Source organism: Pristiophorus japonicus, chromosome 5, assembly GCF_044704955.1.
Source record: "Pristiophorus japonicus isolate sPriJap1 chromosome 5, sPriJap1.hap1, whole genome shotgun sequence".
Classification (NCBI taxonomy): domain Eukaryota; kingdom Metazoa; phylum Chordata; class Chondrichthyes; family Pristiophoridae; genus Pristiophorus; species Pristiophorus japonicus.
In genome coordinates, this window is record NC_091981.1 from 138,085,830 (window position 1) to 138,111,009 (window position 25,180).

Consider the following 25,180-nt stretch of genomic DNA (forward strand, 5'->3'; position numbering starts at 1 on the left):
TGGGTATAGGACATTGCCCTGAGGAACTCCTGCAATTATGTCCTGGGGCTGTGATGATTGGCTTCCAACAACAACGAACCAACTTCCTTTGTGATACGTATGACTCCAGCCAGTTGAGAGTTTTCCCCCTGATTCCCAATTACTTCAATTTTACTAGGGCTCCTTGATGCCACACTCGGTCAAATGATGCCTCGATTTTAAAATTCTCATCCTAATTTTTAAATCCCTCCCTGGCCCTGTCCCTCCCTAACTTCTGTAACCTCCTCCAGCTCGACAACTCTTCGAGAGCTCTGCGCTCCTCCAATTCTGGCCTCTTGCGCATTCCCAATTTTAATCGCTCCACCAATGGCGGCCATGCCTTCAGCTGCCAAAGTCCTAAGCTCTGGACTTACCTCTCTAAACCACTCCACCTCTCTCTCCTCTTTTAAGGCGCTCCTACCTTTTTGGCCAAGCTATCCTAATATGTCCTTATGTGGCTCAGTGTCAAATTTAATTTGCTAATACTCCTGTGAAGTTTTTTTGGGACATTTTGCTACGTTAAAGGCAGTATATAAAAGCAAGTTGTTGTTGTATCAATGTGCTCATTTTTAAATGGTCCAAGTGTCTGATTTCTGGGAAGACTAGTTGTGTTTCTCTGCATGGTGGCAGGTATGGAATACAAAAAGTGGTTTGCAGATTCCAAAAAGAAATGATTCATCCCTCTTCATGTCAATTAACTGTACGCCGCCCCTGTCAAAACAAAATAGTTAGACTAAGCAGATGCACATGTCATTTAGGACTGAGATAGCCATATTGCCCAATAAAGGGCAGCAGGTGCCAAGTCCACCTAAGTGACAGAAACAGTTAATGGTGATCACAAGGCTGTCATCCGCTTACATTTAATAATCCATGGCCTTTGCAATTGTCCCATCAAGAGGGCTTATGCGCAAGACCCTAGCATTTTTGCTTTTTTCTAGAAGAATGTGAATTACTTGTCAGGTTGCTGGGAGTTCATCCTGACAACTTTGAATTCTAATTTGAGTGACAATCTTGACTCATTATGAAGGTAACATTTTATCCTTCTTCTATAACAATTTAACTATCAAAACAAAAGTTCGGCTTTTAAATTAGTCGAGCATACCATCATTTTTTGGTCCCGTTTTACAACAACAACATGTATTTATATAGCGCCTTTAACGTAGTGAAATGTCCCAAGGCGCTTCACAGGAGTGTTATGAAATAAAAATTTGACACCGAGCCACATGAGCAGAAATTAGGGCAGGCTTGGTCAAAGAGATATGTTTTAAGGAGCATATTGAAGGAGGAAGGAGGTAGAGAGGCGGAGATGTTTAGTCAGGAAGTTCCAACAACAACAACTTGCATTTATATCGTGCCTTTAACGTTGTAAAACGTCCAAAGGCGCTTCACAGGACCATTACTATACAAAATTTGACACTGAGCCACGAAAGGAGCAATATTCCCCGGAATTTTTATATGTGCGTGGCCCTTTTAAGGGGCCCATTCATAGGTGCATGATCTTTAACATAGGAAAAGCAGTCACGTAGCTTATAAGGAATGTTGATACGGAGATATGAGGGCAGATAACCAAATGCTTAATCATAGAGGTAGGTTTTAAGAAGTGTCTTAAAAGAGGAAAAAGAAGCAGAGAGGCAGACAGGTTTAGGAAGGGAATTCCAGAGCTTAGGGTCGGCAGCTGAAGGAATGGCCACCAATGGTGCAGCGATTAAAATCGGGGATGTGCAAGAAGCCATAATTGGAGGAGTGCAAATATCTCGGAAGGTTGTACAACTGGAGGAGGTCACAGAGATAGGGAGGGAAGAGGCAATGGAGGGATTTGAAAACAAACCTCATCGTGATCAGTGACCACCATGATCAGCAACACCCTCCATCATCGACAGCCCATCACCGACATACAATCTCCCCCACAATCTCCAACTCTCCCCCGAATCCCACATCTCTGCCCCAACCTCCGACCCCTGTCTCATCTCTCCCTGGCTCTCTGCAATCTTCGACCACCCCACGATCACACCAGACCCTACCAATCCATCTACCCCACCACCCACCTTCGCGATCTCGACCCCCAACAACCACTAAACCTAACTGCTCTTGAGCTGCGGCCTTGTGCTGCAGAATTTCCCCGCCCAATAGGCAGCCAAGCCTGTCAATCAGGCTGGCTTCCAGATGAAGCATCTGTTTAAAATGAAACACACATGCTATGGAGTTAAAACTCCATACTGTTTGGGGAAATCCAGACTTCTGGATACCCTGTGCAAAACAGAAAACTCTACTCGTGGGGGGAGTGTGCAGTGAATGCAGCCCACTTTCATAAGCTCATGTTCCAGTTTATAGCGAATGAAGGACTATTTCAGCACAAAAAAAAAGGATCTTGATTGAGCCTGATTTGTAACACACAGTTCCAAAAGAAATTGTAGTCTATAGGTTAGATTTTGCCAAACCTTGCCCCAGAGAATTCCCATTTCCCCAGGTGAAAAGCTCAGGAAAAGGAGACATAGATCTGTTTTGCTAGATCGCTCCCCATCTTTTATATTGCCCTGAGATTGCCAGGGATTTCCTGGGTGGGGGGATGGGGCGGGGGGGCTTCGGAGCTTGACCTGGATCGGCGGCAGGGGCGGGAAAATTGCACCAATGATAATAAGGGTAGAGAGTGAATTGCCTTTCACATTCTGCCCATTTGTACCATGCAGTGATTGTCTAACCAGCAGTCCTTGTGGGGCCTGTTGCAGGTCATACCAGAAAGACACTGGCCCAGAAATTCTGGCCTCCTGGGTCCGCACGGAGTGTGTACGGACCCGGGAAGGCATCGCAAAAGCCAGTTTTCAGAGCACAAGGTGCATGCAATGAAAACCGACTTTTCTGATCTGTCAGTTTGACAGATCTTCCGCATCTCAGGAGCGAGGACATTTGTGGTATTTACCCATATCTTGCCCAGCAAATGTCCTGAAAACTCTTGCGCCTGATAAAAGCAGGTGCATAGCTTACTTTTACAGGCGTAAGAGTTTTAAAATACATGAAAACATAATAAAATAACATTTAAAAACACATTTTATTGTTTAAAAACCCTCCCCACTAAGATAAGTTTATTTTAAACCATAATTTTAAAAACTTTTTTAAAAATCGGGAAAATATATATTTTTTATAATACATAAATAACTTTAATTTAAATTAATTAAAATATGTGGTGTATTTTTTCTATTTTTAATATGTGTTTTGGTCGTTTGGGGGGTTTCTCAATGATAATAATGGGAACTCCAACTTAGGGAGTTCCCATTATTATGAATGAGTATATACTTTACCTTGATTGGCTGCCCAGAGCCATGTGACTGCAGCTCCAGCCCTGCGCACATCCTGACGTGCATGCACTCCGACGTGCAGTCACTGGAGGCCTCAGGACCGGGAACTCGCGTGGGCGCAGCAGGTTTAGGTAAGTGCGCTTCTTTTTTAACTTTTTTACCCGATTGCCCGTGGAAAGCAGCCGACCGAGAATTCTAGGCCATTTCTGCTCCTCCTGATCTCAGAAAAAAACTGCGACCCATGGCAGGCTGCTGGGTGGGTTCCCTTCCTTTTTCTAATCCCATCCATCTTACATAGTATTGTGTTCCTAACACAGTTGAGGCTGCATACAGAGAGGTTAAAATAACAGTGACCTCAGTCTTTATTAAGACACTACAGAGTGAGGAACAGGCCTTAGGGGCTGGCTTATATACTGTGCTCCCAAGGGTTGCTGGGATCCCTTGGGACTTCAGGGGATGCACTCCCTAGTGGCGGAACATGGAAGTGCATGCTTTACAGATACACAACATCACTCCCCCCGCCAAAGTCAAAGTGACAACTATTTACAAGGTGAGGCGGTCGGGAGCCTTTCTTTCCCTGGTGGACTGCCTCGGTACAAAGGTCTGTTCTGGTGTGTTGGCTGTGCCCTCGCTGGGCTGGCGTGTTGTTGGCGCTGCAGGGCTGCCGGGTGAGCCTGGCCTTGCTGGGCTGTTGGGCGTGATAGGTTCGATTTCCTGGTCCGGCGTGGTGTTGTTGATCCTTTGGGTGTGTGTTGTGGGCTCGAAAAAGGTGGTGTCTGCTGTGGGTTGTTCAGGACAGTCTGTGAACCACAGCCTCGTTTGGTCCAAGTGCTTTCTGCAAATTTGTCCATTGTCTAGTTTGACTACAAACACCCTATTCCCTTCTTTAGCTATCACCGTCCCGCGATCCACTTGGGACTATGCCCATAGACCCACATACACAGGGTCATTCAGATCAATTTCCCGTGACACAGTGGCACGACCATCATTTACATTTTGCTGCTGCCGCCTGCTCTCTACCTGATCATGCAGGTTGGGGTGAACCAGCGAGAGTCTAGTTTTAAGTGTCCTTTTCATGAGAAGCTCAGCCGGGGGCACCCCTGGGAGCGAGTGGGGTCTCGTGCAGTAGCTGAGCAGTACTCGGGACAGGCGGGTTTGGAGTGAGACTTCTGTGACTTGTTTAAGGCTCTGTTTGATTGTTTGTACTGCCCGCTCTGCCTGCCCATTGGAGGCTAGTTTAAACGGGACCGAGGTGACATGTTTGATTCCATTGTGGGTCATGAATTCTTTAAATTCGGCACTGGTGAAACATGGTCCGTTGTCACTGACCATTATGTCAGGCAGGCCGTGGGTGGCAAACATGGCCCTCAGGCTTTCAATGGTGGCAGTGACGGTGCTTCTCGACATTATTTCACATTCAATCCATTTTGAAAAAGCATCCACCACCACCAGGAACATTTTACCGAGAAACGGGCCCGCATATGGATCCTTGACCATGGTCTGGAGGGCCAGGACCACAAACTTAGTGGTGCCTCAACTGAGCACATACGCTGTATTGCCGTACACAGGACTCTAAGTCAGAATCGATACCGGGCCACTGCACGTGGGATCTGGCTATCGCTTTCATCATTACTATACCCGGGTGTGTGCTGTGGAGATCCGAGATGAACGTCTCCCTGCCCTTTTTGGGTAGCACTACGCGGTTACCCCACAACAGGCAGTCTGCCTGAATGGACAGCTCATCCTTTCCCCGCTGGAACGGCTTGATTGGCTCTTGCATTTCAACGGGGATGCTGGTTCAGCTCCCATGCAGTACACAGCTTTTTACTAGGGACAGCAGAGGATCTTGGCATGTCCAAGTCCAAATCTGGCGGTCCGTGACTGGTGATTTATCATTTTCAAATGCTTCCATGATGATCAACAAGTCTGCAGGCTGCGCCACCATCAACAAGTTTGCAGGCTGCGCCATTTCCACCCCGGTGGTGGGCAATGGTAGCCGACTGAGAGCATCCGCACAGTTCTCGGTGCCTGGCCTGTGGCGGATGGTATAGTTGTATGCTGATGGCACAAGTGCCCACCTTTGTATGCAGGCTGAGGCATTAGTATTTATCCTCTTGTTTTCAGCAAACAGGATGTGAGGGGCTTGTGATCGGTTTCCAGCTCAAATTTGAGGCCAAACACGTACTGATGCATTTTCTTTACCCCGAACACATACGCTAATGCCTCTTTCTCAATCATGCTGTAGGCCCTCTTGGCCTTACACAAGCTCTTGGAAGCATAGGCGACAGGTTGCAACTTCCCCGCAACATTAGCTTGTTATAATACACACCCGACTCCATACGACGATGCATCACATGCTAGCACAAATCTTTTACATGGGTTATACAATACAAGCAGCTTGTTGGAGCATAAAATGTTTCTGGCTTTCTCAAAAGCAATTATTTGTTTTTTTCCCCATCACCAGCTCTCACCTTTGTGCAATAACACATGTAGGGGCTCTAAAAGCGTGCTTAACCCCGGTAGGAAGTTACCAAAATAGTTGAGGAGTCCCAGGAACGACCTCAGCTCTGTGACGTTCTGTGGCCTGGGCCCGTTCCTGATAGCCTCCGTCTTGGTGTCTGTGGGCCGAATGCCATCCACCGCGATCTTTCTCCCCAAAAACTCCACTTCTGTTGCCATGAAGATGTATTCCGACCTGTTCAGCAGCAGCCCGATGCGATCCAGTCGTTGGAGGACCTCCTCCAGGTTTTCCAGGTGCTCAACGGTGTCCCGACCCGTGACCAATATGTCGTCCTGAAAGACTACCGTGTGTGGTACCGACTTGAGTAGGCTCTCCATATTTCTCTGGAAGATCGCTGCAGCCGACCGAATTCCAAAAGGGCATCTGTTGTAGATGAACAGTCCCTTGTGCGTGTTGATGCAGGTGAGGCCCTTCGAAGACTCCTCCAGCTCCTGCGTCATATAGGCCGAAGTCAGGTCGAGCTTAGTGAACGTCTTGCCTCCTGCCAGCGTCGCAAATAGGTTGTCTGCCTTAGGTAGCGGGTATTGGTCCTGTAGCGAGAAATGATTAATAGTTACTTTATAATCACCGCAAAACCTGACCGTGCCATCACTTTTGAGTACTGGAACAATCGGGCTGGCCCACTCGTTGAATTCCACTGGAGAGATGATGCCCTCGCGTTGCAACCTGTCCAGCTCGATTTCCACTCTCTCCCTCATTATGTGAAGTAACATTTGAGCCTTGTGGTGAATGGGTCATGCCTCTGGGACCAAGTAGATCCGCACCTTCGCCCCAGAAAAGTTTCCAATGCCTGGCTCAAAAAGGGAAGGAAATTTGTTCAGAACCTGGGTACATGAGGCCTCATCGACATGTGATAGCGCTCAGATGTCATCCCAGTTCCAGCAGATTTTGCCCAGCCAGCTCCTTCCAAGCAGTGTGGGGCCATCGCCCGGGACAGTTAGTGCACCTTGCCCTCGTAGGTGACCTTGACCATGGCGCTGCCCAGGACAATGATAAGCTCTTTGGTGTATGTTCTCAGTTTCGTGTGGATGGGGCTCAGGGCTGGTCTGAATGTCTTGTTGCACCACAGTCTCTCAAACATCTTTTTAGTCATGCTGGATTGGCTAGCGCCAGTGTCCAGTTCCATGGCTATGGGTAAGCCATTCAATTTTACGTTTAGCATTATAGGTGGACATTTTGTCGAAAATGTGTGCACCCTGTGTACTTCAGCATCTGCCTCCTCTCTCTGAGGCTCGAAATTGCTTTGATCCACCATGGACTGATCTTCCTCTGCCACGTGGTGGTTAGCAGGTTTTGCAGAGCTTGCAGCTCATTTGCAAGCTCGTTGGAGGTGCCCCATTGTTCCACAGCTCTGGCAAACATACCCTTTGAAGCAGTATGAATAAGCTGAATGGAAGCCTCCACAACACCAACAAGGTGTGAATTGCCTTGCATTCATCCTTTGTTGGGGACTCTGAGTCATCTGGGTCACCTGAGGCCTGCTGGCAGTTGCAGACTCGTGGGTTCTGCCCTGTACATTTCTGCTCGCAAACACAGTTCCAGTTAATTTATGAACATTGCTAGCACTTGTGTGCTGAGAGATTTGTTTGGTGTTATCACTGGTGGACATAAACGCCTGTGCTATCGCAATGGCCTTACTGAGGGTCGGTGTCTCTACAGTCAAAAGTTTTCGTAGGATGGTCTCGTGGCCAATGCCCAGTACAAAAAAGTCTCTGACCATTTGCTCCAGGTAGCCATCAAAATCATATTGTCCTGCAAGTCGCCTTAGCTCGGCGACATAGCTCGCCACTTCCTGACCTTCCGATGGCTGGCACATGTAGAACCGATACCTCCCCATCAGCATGCTCACCCTCGGGTTAAGGTGCTCCCGAACCAGTGTACACAGCTCCTCATACAACTTATCTGTAGGTTTCACCGGAGTCAGAAGATTCTTCATCAGGCTGTAGGTCGGTGCCCCGCAGACTGTGAGGAGGACCGCTCTCCTTTTTGCAGAGCTTTCTTTTCTGACCAGCTCGTTGGCTACAAATTACTGATCAAGCCATTCGACATAGGCTTCCCAATCCTCACCCTCCGAGAACTTCTCCAGGATGCCCACAGTTTGCTGCATCTTTGCGTTGGATTCGTATTCTCATCGGCAGTTATTGTGTTCCTAACAGAGATGTGGCTGCACACAGGGAGGTTAAAGTAACAGTGACCTCAGTCTTTAATAAGACACTCCAGAGTGAGGAACAGGCCTTAGAGGCCGGCTTATATACAGTGCTCCCAAGGGATGCTGGGATCCCTTGGGACTTCAGGGGATGAGCTCCCTGGTGGCAGAACATGGGAGTGCATGCTTTACAGATACACAACAGTCAAGGTCCCACACAAGAGATTGGCGTGTAAAATTAAAGCACATGGTATTGGGGTTAATGTACTGACGTGGATAGAGAACTGGTTGGCAGACAGGAAGCAGAGAGTCGGGATAAGCGGGTCCTTTTCAGAATCGCAGGCAGTGACTTGTGGGGTGCCGCAGGGCTCAGTGCTGGGACCCCAGCTATTTTGCTATATCCATTCATGATTTAGATGAAGGAATTGAGTGTAATATCTCCAAGTTTGCAGATGACACTAAGCTGGGTGGTGGTGTGAGCTGTGAGGAGGATGCTAAGAGGCTGCAGGGTGACTTGGACAGGTTAGGTGAGTGGGAAAACGCATGGCAGATGCAGTATAATGTGGATAAATGTGAGGTTATCCACTTTGGTTGCAAAAACACGAAGGCAGAATATTAGCTGAATGGTGGCAGATTAGCAAAAGGGGAGGTGCAACGAGACCTGGGTGTCATGGTACATCAGTCATTGAAAGTTGGCATGCAGGTACAGCAGGCGGTAAAGAAGGCAAATGATATGTTGGCCTTCATAGCTCGGGGATTTGAGTACACGAGCAGGGAGGTCTTATTGCAGTTTTAAAGGGCCTTAGTGAGGCCTCACCTGGAATATTGTGTTCAGTTTTGGTCTCCTAATCTGAGGAAGGACTTTCCAGCTATTGAGCGAGTGCAGCGAAGGTTCACCAGACTGATTCCCGGGATGGCATGACTGACATATGAGGAGAGACTGGATCGACTGGGCCTATATTCACTAGATGAGAAAGGACCTTATAGAAACATATAAAATTCTGACAGGACTGGACAGGTTAGATGCAGGAAGAATGTTCCCGATGTTGGGGAAGTCCAGAACCAGGGGATACAGTCTAAGGATAAGGGGTAAGCCATTTAGAACTGAGATGAGGAGAAACTTCTTCACTCAGAGAGTTATTAACCTGTGGAATTCCCTACCGCAGAGAGTTGTTGATGCCAGTTCATTGGATATATTCAAGAGAGAGTTAGATATATGGCCCTTACGGCTAATGGGATCAAGGGCAATGGAGAGAAAGCAGGAAAGGGGTACTGAGGTGAATGATCAGCCATGATCTTATTGAATGGTGATGCAGGCTCGAAGGGCCGCATGGTCTACTCCTGCACCTATTTTCTATGTTTCTATGTTTCCACGCAGTGAGTTGTTAGGATCTGCAATGCGCTGCCTGAGAGGGTGGTGGAGGCAGACTCAATCGTGGCTTTCAAAAGGGAGTTGAATAAGTACCTAAGAAGAAAAAAATTACAGGGCTACGGGGAAAGTGCAGGGGGGAGTGGGACTAGCTGAGGTGCTCTTGCAGAGAGCTGGCATGAGCTTGGCGAGCCGAGTGGCCTCCTTCTGTGCTGTAACCATTCTATAATTCTATGAATCTACAGGATTGTCGTAAAAACCGATCTGGTTCACAAATGTCCTTCAGGGAGAGAAATCTGCCGCCCTTACCCGGTCTGTCCAGACAGACAGCAATGATCTCTGAAACGGCCTTGCGAGCCACTTAAGAAGGCAGCTCACCACCATCTTCTCGAGGGCAATCAGAGATGGGCAATAAATGCTGGCCTTGCGAGGGGAAGAGGAGGGGAGGGACGGGTTGGGAAAGAGGGAAGCGGAGATGGAGGGTGAGGGAGATGGAGGATGTGAGAGAGAGAGTGTAAGTTCGGAGCCCAGAAGAGGCGAGGGCCCAGGGGCAGCACGGGCCAGCCCACACTGCAATATGTGTGCGCAATAGGTCCATGCAGCAGAGCTGATCTCCATTCGTCTTGGTTAATCCTTGCCACTGGACCAAGACCTAGCTCTGTCAAGCGCGTGTGGTGGCTGGTGTGCATCAGCCACCACACGTTAAAAAAATCCAAGCACAGGCATCTTCCACCCTTCAACATGTAGTTCGGGACATGTAGTATTAGGTCCTTCATTGAAACACCTGTGAACTCATCCCTTTTTGGCATGGAAGCAAGTCAGCCTTGATACGTGGGACCGCCTATGATGATGATGATATTTCATGGGAATAAAGGAACCTGAACCACGTGTGCCTAAACAAACTGAAAACAGCTACATTATAGAACATAAACAGCTACATACAAAGAGGCCAGTGATCCACATCACAGCAGGACACTGTAGTACATTCCAAAGAATCTCAGTGTAATCTGTTTAAATTAAGTAAAGCTCATCACCATTTTTGCCCGACTCTTTTCCAAACCCTGGCAGTTCCATTAGTGCAGCGATAAAAATATTCAACAAAACCAATTCATACATTCACACCAGGGAACATCCTCCATATCTAAAACAAAAACAACTGCATTTAGTCTTAAGGAATATAAATGTTCATGTGTGGCAAAAGCCTTGGGATGTTCCCTGGAAGTAAATTTAAATATTAGTTATGGCCAGGTTTGAGACGGTGACACCGATTTATCACTAACTTTAGCGCCAGTCGCTGTTTACCACCTCCAAGAGGGGAGTGGAGCTTTAAGGGAAGCGTTCTACAATCCTCTTAGGACGCTAAAGGCCCATTGCGGGGCGATAGCGCGGGAGCACTGCTCAAGTTGAGGCGCTAGGATACCGGCATCCTAGTTTCTAAAGAGGAGGCGAGGGCGCTATCTGAAACTTGCAAAAAAATGGAATGAAGGCTACAACAGCCCTCCGCAGGTAAGAGAGCTAAGTAAATTGTTGAAAATTTGACTCCCAACTATTACCTCTTCATTCCCTGCGATATCGCCCGGGATCCTCTTTGCATCATCTGCTTCCCCCTCTCAGGAATGACGGCAGATGTTACGGCAGGCGAAAGCAGTCAATTTTGGAAATGCATCCAAAAAGGGGCGTTGCACACTCTTGACGTCACCAAGTGGGTGGTGCTAGAGTGCACAGTGCTAAATGACAGCGCCGTCGCTAAACCACCAATGAAGTTCACGGCAGGCTGTCATTGCACGCTGCTCGAGCAGTTGGTACTTAGTGGCTCATTAGCGCCCCTCTCGGGCACTAACGGGTGGTGCTAAGCTAACAATTTTTTTTAGCCCTAATAGCTGCACTTTAGCAGTCTGATTGTTACGTAGAATTCCTTCGGGGACAGCCACTGAAAAGAAACACCTGTAACCGTGAGCTCAGGAAGAATGAACTCATCTCAAATCTTTTCTGCCACATGTCTCTCCACAACGAAACAGTGAGAGAAAAAAATGATTTAGCAGTCTACATTTGTGCTCTCCAACTGATCTGAATGGTTCATATTGACACCTCCAACCCCAGTGAAATAAAGTTAATTTCTCTCATGAACTATAGACAAGCTGACACATTGGTTGAAAAAAAGATCTTTTGCATGTATGAAAGCCTGCCGCTATGTTTCAACTTCCTTCCTCTTCCACCAGTGCTAGGTCCTGCTGGAGGTTGGTCTGTGCCAGGCCATGTTTCTGGTCCAAAACAGGAGATCACAATATTCCTGGGCCTGAACAGGAGCAATGCGGGGTGCATCGCTCTGACTAGTAATGAGGTCAGGATAGGAGAGGAAAATGTACCGTTATATTTTTAAACGTGGTCTTGAAATGTTGTGAGATTAAATCAGCTCAAATATTGCAGGCAAGAAATATTTCTTATGTTTTGTCTCAGGTATGTTCATGACATAATACAGAATTATCTACGTAATCACTTCTCATTAGTAAGAAGCTTAAAATTCTTATTCATCCTGCTAGTTTGTGTACAAAATAATTGTATTCTCTGGAGTTTACAAGAATGAGAGGTGATCTCATTGAAACATAAAAAATTCTGAAGGGGATTAACAGGGTAGATGCTTAGAGACTGTTTCCCCGGGCTGGAGAGTCTAGAACTAGGGAGCATGGTCTTAGGATAAGGGGTCGGCCATTTAAGACTGAGATAAGGAGAAATTTCGTAACTCAGAAGGTTGTGAATCTTTTGAATTCTCTATCCCAAAGAGCTATGGATGCCCAGTCGTTGAGTATATTAAAGGCGGAGATTGCTAGATTTTTGGACTCTAAGGGAATCAGGGGATATAAATTTAAAGTAGTTGGTAGAAGGTTTAGAGGGGATTTGAGGGGAAATTTCTTCATGCAGAGGCTTGTGGGAGTCTGGAACTCACTGCCTGAAAGGGTGGAAGAGGCAGAAACCCTCACCACATTTAAAAAGTACTTGGATGTGCACCTGAAGTGCCGTAACCTGCAGGGTTGCGGACCTAGAGCTGGAAAGTGGGATTCGGCTGGATAGCCTTTTGTTGGCCGACACGGACACAATGGGCCAAAATGGCCTCCTTCCGTGCTGTAAACTTCTATGATTCTTTGATATAGGTATCGGGTGGGAAAGTGGAGTTGAGGTAGAAGATCAATCATGATCTTATTGAATGGCGGAACAAGTTCGAAGGGCTGTATGGCCTACTCCTGCTCTTATATCTTATGTTTTTAAGTGAAGGGGGACTTCAGTGATGGGAAAGTGTAGGGATGAACTAATCCTACAACAAAAACTGAAAATAAAGGAAGAATATGAACACATGATTCAAAGGAAAATGGCTAATTAGTCTTAAGCCCCGCTATGTATTCGGAGCTTGGGAGCTGTGGGGGGATGGAGAGCGGGGGGTGGGGGGGGGTTGTGAGTTGGAATTGGGGTGGTGGTGTTGGAGATCACAGGGAGGTGAGAGGAGTCACAGGTCATGGGGGGATATATAGGTAAGCTTGTTGGGCCTGGAGGAAACATTCCTGCTTCTCCTGGCCCACAAGCAGTGCCATAATTGCACTTACCTTATGAATCCGGCCCTTCTTGCCTCCTTTTACCTGCTGGGATTCCCAAGCCCCGGGAAAACCGGCTGACATTAATTAAAAATAAAAAAGCCTGTTGAAGTGGAGGAACGCAGCATCCTTAAAATATTTCAGTGACCGACTGTCTCCTGAGAGCAGATTGGTCGCTTGCCCTGTGACCCATCTCTGTTAAAACCAGAAATGGGTGGGTTGGGTTTGTGTTTGAAATGTTAAATATTTTTACTTCCCACCTGACCTGAGATGTTATGTATTGTCCAGGTACATTAAATGTATAAGTACAATGGTGCATCACAGAGGGCGCTGTGGTGGGAGACCTGAAAGTACCTGCAAGACAGAGTATAAAAGGCTGCCCACCACACCTGAGAGGCACTCTGGAGTTACACAATAAAGGACTAAGGTCACAGCAGTTATATCAACACCAGACCGTGTGGAGTCAGTGATTTGTGTGCTACATACACTACATTGGCAACGAGGACGCGGGCGAACTCCACGCAACCATGGCTACTCTGGGTTCGCTAAAGGATTTTACGGTGGGCAATGATTGGGAGGCCTTTACAGAAAGGCTCGAGTACTACTTCACAGCAAACGACCTGACGGGGCACACGGACACACTGAGAGAGAAGCGTAAGGTGATATTGCTTTCCAGTTGTGGAGATGAGGTTTACTGTCTCGTCAGGGATTTGCTGGCACCCGCGAGCGCCAGGGACAAGTCATACGAGGAGCTGACTGAACTCATTCGTGACCAGTTGAAACCAAAGGAGAGTATCCTCACGGCCAGATACAAATGTTACCATCACTGCAGACCTGAGGGCCAGGATGTCACCAAATATCATGTGGACTTCAGGAGACTCGTGGCGCCGTGTGATTTTGGCGCACACCTTGACGAGGCATTGCGGGACGTTTTTGTTATGGGGATTGGCCATGAGGGCCTCCTTCACAAGCTGCTAGCCACGGAACCCACAGTCACCCTGACAAAGGCCATCACCATCAGCTGGGTATATATGACCTCGACTTGCAGCACCAAGCAAATGATCCACACAGTCTCGAACCCGGCAGGCACTGTCCACAGGATAGCGGCCACCACGGACAAAACTGTAGAATGTGGCTCTGCCCGGGGCAGAGAGCATGGACCTCGGGTTCCTGGAACTCAGAGTCCGCTGAGGGGGGGTCAATCGAGTAGCACCATGCTGGCGCTGCGGAGGAAGCCATGGGGCTCACCAGTGCAGGTTTGCAGAGTACACGTGCAATACCTGCCACCTGAAAGGCCACCTTCAGCGTATGTGTAAAAGAAATCTGACTCACCGTGTGGCTGAGGAGATGGTAGAGGGTCCATTTTCCAGCGAGGAGCAGGCAAAAGAAGATGAGGTGTTGGGACTGTATACGTGTACCAACGATTCGCCCCCAGTGATAATGGAAGTAAAAATTAATGGAGTCCCAGTGAGCATGGCAGTGGCTACGGGATCGGGTCCATCGTTGATGAGTCAGAGAACTTTCGATAAACTGTGGGTCAACCCAGCTGCACGACCCAAGCTGGTCCCGGTCATGGCAAAGCTGCGTACCTACACCAGGGAACTGATACCTGATCTTGGCAGAGCGGATGTGTAGGTATCTCACAGGGGCGAGATGCACAGTTTAACTTTTTGGGTCACTGCAGCCGATGGGCCAACGCTTCTCGGCAGGAGGTGGATGGGAAAGGTCTGTGGGAGCTGGGAAGACTTCATTCCTCCACAGACTGCTGTCCCCTGGGTTCCCAAAGAGCAGCGCCGACCGAGCTGGAGCTGCAGCCTAAATCCACACACAGGCGACAGCAGCCCAGAACTCCTGACCTCAAGCAATTCTGCAGCCTCAGCCTCCACAGACGAGCAGACCCTGGAAGAGCAGTTTTGCAGGTGTGGGCCGATTGCTGGGGTGCGGGCCGGCGGGGCGCTGCGGGCGATGAGCGGGAGGTCCATCGATGGCCGACGGATCTGGGGGGCCCACGCAGAGGAAAAGTCGGGCGGCGGTAGCGACTGCGATGGTGGCGGCCATGGCGGCCACAGGAGGGGCGGCTACGGCGGCTGAGGAGGGGCGGCAAGTGCGGAGACAGCAGTGGAAGCGGAGGCTACGCCGGCGGCTGGCGTGACTCGGGAGAACGCGAGCCAGAGTGGCGGAAGCGGCAGGGACTGTGACTGATCGAGTCCAGGGAGCCACTTCTGCCAAGATGGGCTGCTCTGAGCTGTTTTTTCCCCTTTCTTTCTTCTTTGTCCCTTCTGTTCTTTCTTCGCCAGCGAGCTCAAGATGGTGGTGAGCCTCGTGGCAACAGAGCTCTGCAGACAAAGGCCAGTAGGGGAACTAAAATGGCGGCACCCAAGGGAAGCCTCGTGGGAACCACATGATGGCGTCTTAAAAGGGAAATGCACCCTGGAGTCTTAAAAGGGCCTTACACCATTGGCGGTCCCCACAAAGAGACTTTTGTAAGGCAAGAGCGAGTCTAAATGAGCTACGTGAATGTAGGATGATGGATTTATGATAAGAATTAATATTTTATTGCTGAATGGTTACTGTGTTTAAAATTATGGATATGAATTACGAAAAGTGTCAATACCACGAGGTTCAAGTAAAAAGGGATATGGACCCGTGACTAACATTACCAATGGGCTAATGCGATTTTCGATTTAGGGGATTCATGTAATGGTTCAGCGGCCGCTAAGACAACCACTTCATGAGAACAGAGGCAACTCACCAGTTGCGATACCCTGTCTCAGAGCAGCCCATTACCTCGGGCAAAAAGGGGCTGTGTACCGCCACCGTACCTCACGCAGAGGAGCTGGGATTAAATAACTGTTCAGTGTACCTGCAACCTTTTGACATAACATCTGTACCACATATTATATGTACCATACAAATGTACCGTCTATGTATACCTGCTTTCTGTTGGAGGTTATGCTCGGATACTTTATCCACCATGTAAGGACTGCAAATACCACATGCTTGCACCTGGTCCTCCACATGGGGGAGAAGAGGGAAGTGGATGGTCATGGACTCACACCCACAAATCAACCAGGACGAACAAGGCCAAGGTCACTGGCAATGGCTTTAAAACTGGGCGGGGAGTGAGATGTTATGTATTGTCCAGGTACATTAAATGTATAAGTACAATGGTGCACCACAGAGGGCGCTGTGGTGGGAGACCTGAAAGTACCTGCAAGACAGAGTATAAAAGGCTGCCCACCACACCTGAGAGGCACTCTGGAGCTAAACAATAAAGGACTATGGTCACAGCAGTTATATCAACACCAGACCGTGTGGAGTCAGTGATTTGTGTGCTACATACACCACACAAACCCACCCATTTTTGCAGGTTGAAATTATCCCCTTAGTTTCTGGATAGTGAATGCTTGTTTACAGTTACTGACTCACATTCAACATGGTATGTTATGATACTAATTTTTTCCAGTACAGAAGCTGTCGGATTAAGTAATGGCAACAAAAGATTTTTTATTACATGACACAGATATTTCTATTTATAAAATGTGATGATTCATTACTCATCAGACTGGAAGGTCCCTAAATGCTTTTTTCCCATTAATTATCACTGACTCTGAAGTAGTATAATAAACTTACAAAGCACTACACTCAAAATGAAGAAACTGTGGTTACACACAATTCTCGTGATCACTTTATTAAATTCAGACTCAGCTGAAACCTGGTTTACTCATAGAATGGAAAAGTTATGGGTAACTTTCCAACTTTTGCTCCCAGTAGGAAGCCTCGTCCATCAAGAGAACAGCATTGAAATTTGGGCATGCGTAGCACATGATCTAACTTTTTAAATGAATGGTCAAAGAACCAATCGTCTCATATAACTGTCTTACCAATATGCTCTCCCAGCAAGTGAGGCTTCCCAGCTGGACCACCAAAACAGAAAAATACCCAGAAACTTTAAGATAGATTCTTGAGGAAATTATTCTCATTTAGAATGCACATTATAGTACTGCCTCAGCCTGGTTTGATTTGTAGCATTCTCACCTCTGAGTTAGGGAGTCCAGTACTTGAGCACATGAAATTAAACGGACACTCCAGTGTACTAATGAGGGAATGATACATTTGTCAAAGGTACTATGCTTTGCACGAGGCATTAAACCGATGCCCTGTCTGCCTGTGCTTGTGTCTGTTGCTCAGGTGGATGTTAAAGATTCCATGGCAACATTGGAAGAACAGAGAGTTCTCCCAGTATCCTGGCCATCATTTTTCCATCAACTAACTTCATTAAAAACAAAACAGATTAACTGGGCAATAATCTCATTGCTATTTATGGAGTATTACTGTGCATAAAATAACAATTTACCACGGCAACATGCAATTTGTGATCCTAATCAACGGATCCACTACAGATTCAATCCACGTCCGGACCGGGGTCAAGCAGGGCTGCATCATCGCGCTAATCCTCTTCTCAATCTTCCTCGCTGCAATGCTCCATCTCACGCTCAACAAGCTCCCCGCTGGAGTGGAACTAAACTATAGAACCAGTAGGAATCTGTTTAACCTTCGTCGCCTCCAGGCTAGATCCAAGACCGTCTCATCCTCTGTCATTGAATTACAGTACGCGGACAACATCTGCATCTGTGCACATTCAGAGGCTAAACTCCAAGCCATCGTCAATATCTTCACTGAGGTGTGCGAAAACACGGGCCTTACACTAAACATCTGTATGACAAAGGTCCTCCATCAACCTGACCCCGCCACACAGCACTGCTCCCCGGTCATCAAAATCCACGGCGTGGCCGTGGACAACGTGGACTACTTTCCATACCTCGGGAGCCTACTATCAGCAAGGGCAGACATCGATGACGAGGTCCAGTGTGCCAGTGCAGTCTTCGGTTGCCTGAGGAAGATCAGGACCTCAAATCTAGCACCAAGCTTATAGTCTACAGAAATGAAGTGATACCTGCCCTCCTATATGGCTCAGAGACATGGACCATATACATCATCATCATCATAGGCAGTCCCTCAAAATCGAGGAAGACTTGCTTCCACTCTAAAAGTGAGTTCATGGGTGACTGAAAGTCCAATACGGGAATTACAGTCTCTGTCACAGGTGGGACAGGCAGTTGTTGAAGGAAAGGGTGAGTGGGGAGTCTGGTTTGCCGCACGGTCCTTCCGCTGCCTGCGCTTGGTTTCTGCATGCTCTTGGAGATGAGACTCGAGGTGCTCAGCGCCCTCCCAGATGCACTTCCTCCACTTAGGGCGGGCTTTGGCCAGGTGTCGGTGGGGATGTTGCATTTTATCAAGGAGGCTTTGAGGGTGTCCTTGAAACGTTTCATCTGCCCACCTGGGGCTCGCTTGCCGTGTAGGAGTTCTGAGTAGAGCGCTTGCTTTGGGAGTCTTGTGTCAGGCATGCGAACAATGGAACAACTGCAAGAGAAATGCAGGGAACAACACCAACCCTTGTGCATGATCTTCTTTGACCTTACAAAGGCCTTCGACATTGTTAACCACGAGGGACTATGGAGCGTCCTCCTCTGTTTCGGTTGCCCCCAAAAGTTTGTTGCCATCCTCCACCTCTACACAACGACATGCAAGCCGTGATCCTGACCAACGGATCCACCACAGACCCAATCTCCATCGGGACCGGGGTCAAGCAGGGCTGCGTCATCGCACCAACCTCTTCTCGATCTTCCTCGCTGCAATGCTCCACCTCACACAACAAACTCCCAGTTGGAGTAAAACTAAACTACAGAACCAGTGGGAACCTATTCAACCTTCGTCGTCTCCAGGCCAGATCCAAGACCCATCCTCTGTCGTCGAGCTACAGTATGCGGACGACGCTTGCGTCTGCGTACATTCAGAGACTGAATTCCAAGTCATAGTCAACATCTTCACTGGGGCGTACAAAAGCATGGGCCTTATACTAAACATCCGTAAGACAAAGGTCCTCCACCAACCTGACCACGTCACACAGCACTGGCCCCCAGTCATCAAGATCCATGTCGTGGCCTTGAAAATTGTGGATCACTTTCCATATCATATACAACAGACACCTCAAATCACTGGAGAAATACCACCAACGCTGTCTCCGCAAGATCCTGCAAATCCCCGGCGAGGACAGACACACCAACGTCAGTGTTCTCGATCAGGCCAACATCCCCAGCATTGAAACACTGACCACACTTGACCAGCTCCATTGGGCGGGCCACATTGTCCGCATGCCCAACACAAGACTCCCAAAGCAAGCGCTCTACTCGGAACTCCTACACGGCAAGCGACCCCCAGGTGGGCAGAGGAAATGTTTCAAGGACACCCTCAAAGCCTCCTTGATTAACTGCAACATCCTCATTGGCACCTGGGAGTCCCTGGCCAAAGACCGCCCTAGGTGGAGAAAGAGCATGCGGGATAGCACTGAGCATCTCAAGTCTCGTCGCCGAGAGCATGCAGAAAACAAGCGCAGGCAGCGAAAGGAGTGTGCGGCAAACCTGTCCCACCCACCCTTTCTTTCAACGACTGTCTGTCCCACCTGCAACAGAGACTGTAATTCCCATATTGGACTGTTCAGTCACCTGAGAACTTACTTTTAGAGTGGAAGCAAGTCTTCCTCGATTTCGAGGGACTGCCTATGATGATGAGTTGCCACATTTGCCTATATTAACAGCAAAGATTGTACTTCATAGCAATTCATTGTATGTGAAATACTTTCAGATGTTGTGAGAGATTTGACTTAAATTTAAGTTCTTTCTTTCAAAAAATTGCTAGACTTTCACATCATCTTTTTCATTTATGTTTTAAATGCCCCTCGGGAAATGGCCCTTTTCCCAGTATTGCTCCGCGGGAGCGGCCCAGCCATCGGTTGGTGCCCCCTGACAGCTTTTTGTGTCAGTGCACTCTCTGTGACATGGCGGCTCGACCACCGTTAAAGGGGAGGACGCACTGCCGCGGCCGCCATGTTATTTTTTTTTTGTCTCGACAATTATGCCCCTGGGTTTGGCCGGGCTGACAACTTGCAGCCTGCACCCCTCTTGGGTGCCAGGCTGCTGGCCCAGCCGAAACCCTCCCTGGTGGCCCAGACTTAAATGTGTGCCGAACTCACAGCGGCTCTGCCTTTAACTGAGAGACGTTGTGACGCATCGGGGTGGCGTGCGCACTGATGTCATCAGCATGGCACTGATGACTGGTCGGGGTGGCGGACTCACTGCAAGGACACTTCCACCCCTCAGCCGCTTCGACTTCTGCCCAAGCCAAAAAGAGTGACGAATATTTATGACATCTCTGTCGCCTGGTTTGCGGCGGAGAAAAACTTTAAAAAACGGAGGTTGCGCCCTGTTTCGGGCTGAGGGCAATTTCTACCCCTTGCTTTTTATATCCTGTATCAAGTGTGCAATTGAAGTGCAGTAATAAAGTCAGAATTTGTCCCACAAATCTTCCCTCTTCTCCTGAAGGTGGTGACTCAATTGGCCATAGTTCCACTGGTGCCAGCATATTTCCACTACTTGGCCCATAGGGCCATTCTTCATGAGCAAACTCAGACAGAATGTTGACTGTGGGACTCATCACAGCCTTTGTCCTGCAGGGAAGATTTCCTCCGTCTTCTACATACAGCAAAATTGTAAATGCATTCTCTTGTCCTGAATACAGATAATGATCAGGAGAGGGAGCACTGGCTGATTTTTTTTATTCATTACCTCAGGAAAACTGATGCCATTTGTAACTTCTCCAAGGCTGCCAGACTAAGATCAGACTGGAGATTTGATCTGAGACACTCCGAGTCTAACTGGCTCAGAACTGCACCGTTTAGTGCAATTGGGTTAACTGTGAAATCAATTTTGTTTTATTGTTTAGCACTTAGTGTACTCTTCATTAAAAATGGCTTAAGAGTAACATATTATTACTACAGAACTTGGGATCAATATTACTCATGCAAATGTGAGGTCATGTTAAAGGAGAAGTACATTAAACTGAACTTTCCCATAATCCCTCAATACTATGGCCCCAAGTTTCCACATGATTTGCTCCTGATTTTTAGGAGCAACTGGTGGAGAACGGAGTATCTTAGAAATCGGAATTCTCCACATTTAAGTTTTCTGCAGTTCTAGTCAGGTAGAACAGTTTTACTTTTGAACAGAAATTTTTTTCAAAAGGGGGCGTGTCTGGCCACTGACGCCTGATTTGAAAGTTTCCACAGTGAAAACGTACTCCAAACTAACTTAGAATGGAGCAAGTGAAGATTTTTGTAGGCTTGAAAATACCTTGTCTACACATTAAAAAATCAGGCGCAGGTTACAAATTAGGCGTCGGGAACGAGGTGGGGGGGGAGTGGGGGGGAAGGGAAGTCATTAAATTCTACAATAAATCCTTAGTTATACTTATTCAAATATTATACAAATAAATCCAACCTGAATAAAAATTTATAAGCAAAGAAAAGATTAAATAAACCATGTTCCTACCTGTGTGAAAGTGCTTCAGGCAGGCCTTTCAGGCAGCGGTTTGCCGTCGGGACTGACCGACGGCAGGGGTGGGGAGGGAGGGAGAAGGCTGCAGGAAGCCTCAGAACTTGAGGCAGCCGTTTGCCATTGGGCCCGACGGACGGCAGGGGGAGAAAGCTGCAAGAAGCCTCAGTGCTGATCATGGAAGGGCAATGTGGTTTTATTAAAAAATGTTAAAAATTGAACAGCTACAAAGAATTTGAATAGTCTCAAACAAGTGCATGTGTCCCGTTTATCACAGTCTATCTTTAATTACAGAATGCACTCCCTCACCCTCACACACAGAAATATCAAGAAAATTAAAATATAAGCCTTTGCAAGCGTTCAATAAACAAATTTTTACTTTTTCTGCAGCACTTTTTAAAATGGCCGAGTGCCAATGTTTACTTCAGACTGCGCGTGCGCGAACGCTCCAACGCGCACGCGCAGGGTTGCCGACACGAAAAAACTCATTTAAATTGTACCCGCCCCCTCCTACTTACAAAATCGGCGCGAGTGGTAGGCTCTGCCCCCTGTGCGCTGTGCCAAGCAGACATCGAGCTGCAAAGCGCTCGAGAATAGCGCGTTTTTTTTCAGGCGCCGTTTTCGGCGCGAAAAACGGGCGCCCAGCTCGGAGGGGCGCCTGTTTTGCCGCGTGTGGAAACTTGGGGCCAAAAAGAGGAGCTACCTGTATTTGCTGCTGTGCTAGCTGCTATTAAAGGCAGTCTGAGAGCACTCATTTTTAATAAAACTACCTGTCATGTGACCATGAATGTTGACACTGCCTTTGGAGCAGTAACTTTTCCATGATGCCACTTAAGTGGACATTGTATACAAAATATCCGTTCCAGGCTGCCTCTTCATCATAAGTTTTAAAATATGAAACACCACTAACAGAACAGAACTTTTATAACTGATGGGATTATGTAGCAATCAAGTAGAATGTTGTTTTCCGTGAAGAGCAGTTCCTGTTCAGAGCAAAAATCAAAATGCTATTGATGCTGGAAATTGGAAACAAAGACAGAAAATGCCAAAAACACTCAGCAGGTGAGCCAGCAATAGTGTAGAGAACAGGGTATAGTGCTTTGGTTATGTCCCTTCCTCAGATAAAGGGTCCACACCCGAAAGTCTTGTCTGTTCTCTTCACAGATGTTGTCAGACCTGCTGAGAGTTTCCAGCATTTCCTATTCTTGTTACAAATAGGTTGTTTATTGAAAAACCAAGCTCACTTTTAAGGAAAAAGTTGACACCAAACAGCCAAGGTAAATATAAGAAAAATTTAAAAATGTTTACTTTGCATATACGATTAAATGCATGTATATAGATATCTCAATACAAGTAGAGTCATCCAGTAAGTAGTACAATTATCCTGATAGAAAATAGAATGTGTTATTCTTATTGAGTCATTGCAGGTCCAAAGGGATTTCACAACTAAAGTGGTAAACATGGATTCTTGACTCACCAGTTTTTCGCAGGGGGAAATCATCCTTTGTGTCATGAGTTCCCGGTAATGGTTGTTTGTATGATGGAGATGTTCCACTCTGTGGTGGGGAACTCTGGTCCAGTGAAGCATGATGGGCTCCCCTGGCACAGAATAAAGAGTAGCAAATTAACACAACATCTTTTCAGACTATACAATGAAATGGCAACATAATCTTTGCAGATGGCCAGCTTTGCATCTAATTTAAGAGAGTTTTTCCATGTCAATCATTCACTTTTGTTGCTTTGAACTGGTTGGATTATCTTGAATCAGACCTGTACCACATTCCCTTTTCCATTATGTTTTGCTGTATCCCTCCCTACTTTTTAGCATTTCAACTCTATTAAATAGATGGTGGTGAAACTGAAAAATAATTGTAACCCTTTTCCAACTTTGGGAAAATATGCTCAAACTTTCTACTCAATCTAAAAACAACTGTGTGTCAGTCCTATCCTTCTGTTGAAAGGCTCCTGTACAAAGTTCCGAACTGGTTTAGTGTTGGTTCATTATCAGCTCAAGAAAATGTAGACATCACAGCAGAGAAGGAAGACATTCAGCATGTACCTGTGACAGTGCTAGTTCCTCAAGTGAAGTAATCTACTTTAATTCCATTTCATTACCATTTCCCCATATCCTTTTATGTCCTGCCTTCTCAAATGCTTATTCAATTTTATTTTAAATTATGTTTTAGGTTCTGCCTCTATAGCCAATTGTGGTAAAATATTCCATATTCTAATAACTTCTGTGTGAAAAGAAATATTCTAACGTCCACTTTCTGGATAATATTCTGAGTTTATGACTCCTTGTTATTGATTAGATTCCCTTTTGGTTGAGACATTAAACCGAGGCCACGTCTGCTGTATCAGGTGGATGTAAAAGATCTCATAACACTATTTTGAAGAAGAGCAGGGGAGTTCTCCCTGGTGTCCTAGCGAATATTTATCCCTCAATCAACATCACTAAATACCAGATTATCTGGACATTATCACATTGCTGTTTATGGGAGCTTGCTGTTGGCAAATTGGCTGCCGCATTTCTTACATTACAACAATGATTACACTTCAAAAAATACTTCATTGGCTGTAAACACTGTGGTCATGAAAGGCGCTATATAAATGTAAGTCTTTTTTTTCTTGAATCTTCTCTGTTCCAACGAAAAAAAATCCAATTTTTCAGGTCTTCACTGCAGTACTGAGGGAGTGATTCTTTGTCAAAGGTGCTGGGCTGAATCTTGACAGGGACGGGCTACATAGGCGGAGGGGGTTACGGAGTTTCTGCCAGGAAACCCAGAAGTTCGGGTATCCCAGCACGCTGCAGAGTTTTGACTCCACAGGTGCGTAGTTTTCGTTTGACAGATTCCCCAATCAGAAGTCAGCCTGATTGACAGGCTTGGCTTCCAGCTGAGGAGGGAACACTCCCCAGGAGGCTGCAGCCGTAGGTAATCTGCCTGCTGCTGTTACTGGGAGCCTGGGAGGGGCCCGAAGCCCAACCCCATGGCCGAGTTTCGATCCCCAACCTGGGAAGGGGAACCCTATTCCCGACGTGGGTGAGGGAAGGGTGGTTGTATGGCGGCGGGGGGCGGGGTTGGTGGATCTGATGGGGTGATCTTAAGGAGCCAGAGGGAAGCACTTCCCTGCTCCATGAAACTGTCCTCACCTACCTTCAGCTGCCGGGTTTCCCGAGACCTGGGAAGCCCATCCGGCCAGTGTTAAACTTGCAAAGCAGGTTAAATCGAAGGCTGCCAACCTCATTAACATAGTTAAATGTCCAACCCTGGGAGCAGGTTGTCTGGCCGCACCGTGTTCTGCCTTAATTAAACTCGGAAGTGTCAGATATGTGGCGGGTTGGGGTCGGATTTGAGATTTTTAAAGTTTTTACATCTCACCCGACTCCAACCCGCCCCAGCTTACTATCTTTCAGATGAGTCATTGGGCCCAAGTTTCGGCCTCAGTTGCTCCTGATTTTTTGGAGCAACTGGTGTAGAACGGAGTATCTTAGAAATTCAAATTCTCGGCATTTAGTTTGCTCCAGTTCTAGTCAGTTAGAACAGTTTCACTTTGGAACAGAATTTTTTTTTCAAAAGGGGACGTGTCCGGCCACTTACGCCTGTTTTCGAAGTTTCGGCAGTGAAAACTTACTCCAAACTAACTTAGAATGGAGTAAGTGAAGATTTTTGTACGCTCGAAAAAACCTTGTCTACACTTTAGAAAATCAGGCGTAGGTTACAAATCAGGCGTAGGGAATGGGGGAGGGGGGGTTTAAAGGGAAGTTTACAAACATTAAACACTTCAGTTTTACAAATAA

General features: G+C 47.1%; 1 protein-coding gene across 1 annotated transcript in view; it reads right to left on the minus strand.

Moving 5' to 3' along the window:
- LOC139264466 (histone deacetylase 9-like) overlaps positions 1-25,180 on the minus strand; it is a 1,015,340-nt gene that overhangs the window by 672,359 nt on the left and 317,801 nt on the right. The window contains exon 6 of the mRNA XM_070880994.1: positions 22,859-22,980. Coding sequence (XP_070737095.1) covers positions 22,859-22,980 — 122 coding nt within the window. The remainder of the gene's footprint in view (positions 1-22,858; positions 22,981-25,180) is intronic.